Source organism: Nuphar pumila, chromosome 6 (genome assembly GCF_984573655.1).
Source record: "Nuphar pumila chromosome 6, dmNupPumi1.hap1.1, whole genome shotgun sequence".
Taxonomy (NCBI): domain Eukaryota; kingdom Viridiplantae; phylum Streptophyta; class Magnoliopsida; order Nymphaeales; family Nymphaeaceae; genus Nuphar; species Nuphar pumila.
In genome coordinates this window covers 95,842,356-95,845,341 of record NC_143254.1, presented here as the reverse complement: position 1 = coordinate 95,845,341, position 2,986 = coordinate 95,842,356, and the positions used below count along the sequence as shown (strand labels likewise).

At 47.8% G+C, this 2,986-nt stretch overlaps 1 protein-coding gene across 1 annotated transcript; it reads right to left on the bottom strand.

The window, feature by feature from the left end:
• Positions 1–209: 209 nt before the first annotated feature.
• On the bottom strand, positions 210–1,741 carry LOC149835276 (uncharacterized). The gene has a single exon (XM_090011786.1). It carries the CDS (start codon positions 1,683–1,685, stop codon positions 486–488), a length of 1,200 nt encoding a protein of 399 aa, XP_089867912.1. The 5' UTR covers positions 1,686–1,741; the 3' UTR covers positions 210–485.
• Positions 1,742–2,986: the final 1,245 nt, after the last annotated feature.

Below are 2,986 nucleotides of genomic sequence, written 5' to 3'. Positions count from 1 at the left end.
ATCCTTCATTTGCAAACAAATCGAATGAGAAAAAAGGAAAGAGATAGCACGCTCATCAAGAAAAATCATCAACCGATTAAGGATTGCGTAATCCAACTCTTGTGAAGAAAACACAAACTAAAATTTGGATCTGATGAATAATAATAAAATCAAGAAAAAATGTGAATGGTAAACAGAAATACCCAGTTGATACTTCATCAAAATACAAATTTATCAACTATGGCAAGGATTCTATTCAGTAACAAAACCAAGAACTAAGAAATGATTCCAGCTCTGGTCAGGCTTCAAGAGTACATACAGAAGCTTGTGTGTGGCGAACTGTTCTCTGAACTTCAATCGAAATCATACACATGAAGAATTGAACCCGAATAATCCTAAAAGACTAATCCTCGAGGAAACGAAACAACGACGAACACCCATCTCATAATTCAACTCAAAAATCTCGAAAAGCCCTTGAATGATGAGAGAAACAACAAGAACTCATCTCATAATTCATACCCACTTACCTCTCTACCCCCTTCTTCTTCTTCATTGTCCCAGAACACATCCTCCCCTTCCGAAAAAATAGAAACTTTCAAACCACCAAAACTATCACCATCATCATCGTCGTCGTCGTCGTCTTCTTCTTCTTCTTCTTCTTCTTCATCCAAATACGAAATAGAAAACGCATCTGAGCCGCCCTGCTGCACAGCACCGAATCCTAACCCCTGGGCGCCCAATTCCTCACCAACCTCCCCAAATTCAACCGAATTCCACGACACCCACACATCGGCGTGCCTGCTGAGCGCCCGGCCGTCGCCCACCACCACCGTCTGCAGATCGCTCGCCCTCGCTTTCCTGAGCATCTCCCCGAAATCCGAATCGTCCGAGACCAAGAACAAGCAATCCACCCCCCTGCTCATCACGTGCTGCATCTGCCGCTTCAGCGCCCAATCGGCCGCCTGCGGCTTGTCCTCCACCGTCTTCACGAAGACGCCGGCCCGTCGGAGCTCGCCGGCGAGTCCGTAACCGACCTTCGGGGTGAGAATCTCTCGCGCGGCCTCCTCGTACTTTCGGTTGCCGGAGACGAAGCGGTCGCGGTAGCGCTGGCGCTTCTTTCCCTTGAGGGAGCGCATGCGGGCGAGCTTCTTTTGGCGCTCGCGCTCGTGGAGCTGACGGAAGTGCTTGCGGAGGTCGACGTTCGTGCGGCACCGGCGGCCGCAGACGCCGCAGACGTAGGGCTCGTCGGGGACGGCGAGCCCCTTGCGCTCGAGGACGTCGAAGGAGCGGCGCTCCCGTCTCTGCTCCACCACCCACCGGGGGAGGTGAACGAAGGCGTGGCGGTTGGCGTAGGCTGAGACGTCAACCACCTGGCCGAACCGGCCGGCGAACGACCGGAGCGCCACCGCCGCCTGGTAGGGCGGGCCCTTCGGCGGCTTGTTATCGAGGTCCCACAGGACGACCACCTTCTTCTGACTCACCGACCACACGCCGTGGCGGTCCCTCGCCATCTCCAGTGTCCTCTGCGTGTTGGGCTCTACTCTTCCTCCTTGTTGGCACTGCTCAAAATCAAATGATGAAGAGGAGGAGCAGAGGGTCAGGGAGAGGATCTTGGTGGTTGTGGTGGATTTGGGGAGGGGTGGGAGGAGTTGGGGTCTGTGGGTGGGTTTCAGGAAGGGGGAGTACAGGAGGGATGAGGAGGCCATCTTCTGCCTGCAGCATAGAACTCTCTCTCTCTCTCTCTCTCTCTCTCTCTCTCTCATGGCTCGGTTCCATATTAGATAAAAACACCTACTTATGATATGGAGATTATCTTGCAGAGATCTTGATTTGGATCTGGAACAAGGTGGGGTAAATCTTTCGGAATCGAATTTCCTAGGTTCAAGCTGGATCGAATATGCTAGGATGTGGATCCGGCCAGTGGTCCAGAGAGTCGCTGGAATCAATCCTGAACGTCTACATTTTGTTGCATAAGCCAAGGGAAAACCCTCAATCACTCGCTGCTCATTGGCAGGTCTCGGGTTGGTAAAAATTATTGAGATCCTCCCGTTCACTGGAAAGTACACATTACTGGAAGGAAACGCTGTCCATGAGTTTCGAACTCATGATGTTCCGTCGACTTGGTGACGTTCATAAGTTGCCCCCCACCAAAAGAGAGAAGCCTTTGTGAGCTTAAGGTCATGATTAAATCTAATATCACCATTAAGTTTTTATTAGAGTTGATATTTGATGATTTGCGATCACCACTTGGGACCTAACAAGGCTACACTACAGATTGGCTTCAGAGTTGAGACCCGGGTCCACAAATCATCGGCGATTGAAAAAATTGCCACTGTTTTGCAGCATTTTAAAAAAACCAAAAAAAAAACACCGAGAAAACATGGTACTTCAAGTAATTTAATGCAATATTAACACATTTTTTAATTTAAATTTTTATATTGAACTTATTTTTTTGTATATCTTAAAACAATAAGTATATGAATGTTTTTGCTTGATATTTTCTAAGAATACAAATTTCTCTAGGTTGGGAAATTTTTCTCGCAGAAAAAAATCTGGATAATGACATTGGGTGATGTCAACATGCAACTTTTTTTTAATTTATAACCCCAAAAAATTGCACCTGGCATGAAGACCTGATGGCATTAAAACTTTGAGGATAGGACCCCTGCCCAGCGCCTATGCTACCCATTGGCTTGTGCAAAGTAACGATGCACATGAAAATTGAACCTTGACTGACCCTTTAGCAGCCAAGGCTCCACCCCACTATGCCAACCCCTTTGGGGCTGCCAACATGCAACTTAATCCACTAGACTGACTCAGTCTATGTCAATGCGACACCTCGACCCATCGTGGGACGTTTAAACCAAAACAATGGGTCTTCGGACTACAACAACAACAACTACTCCTTCATCCCAAAACAATTGGGGTCGGCGATATGAACCAACAAAGAAAATCATTATGTGTCTTCCTCATGAATCCTTGGGTCTTCGGACTAAAAAAAAAAAAA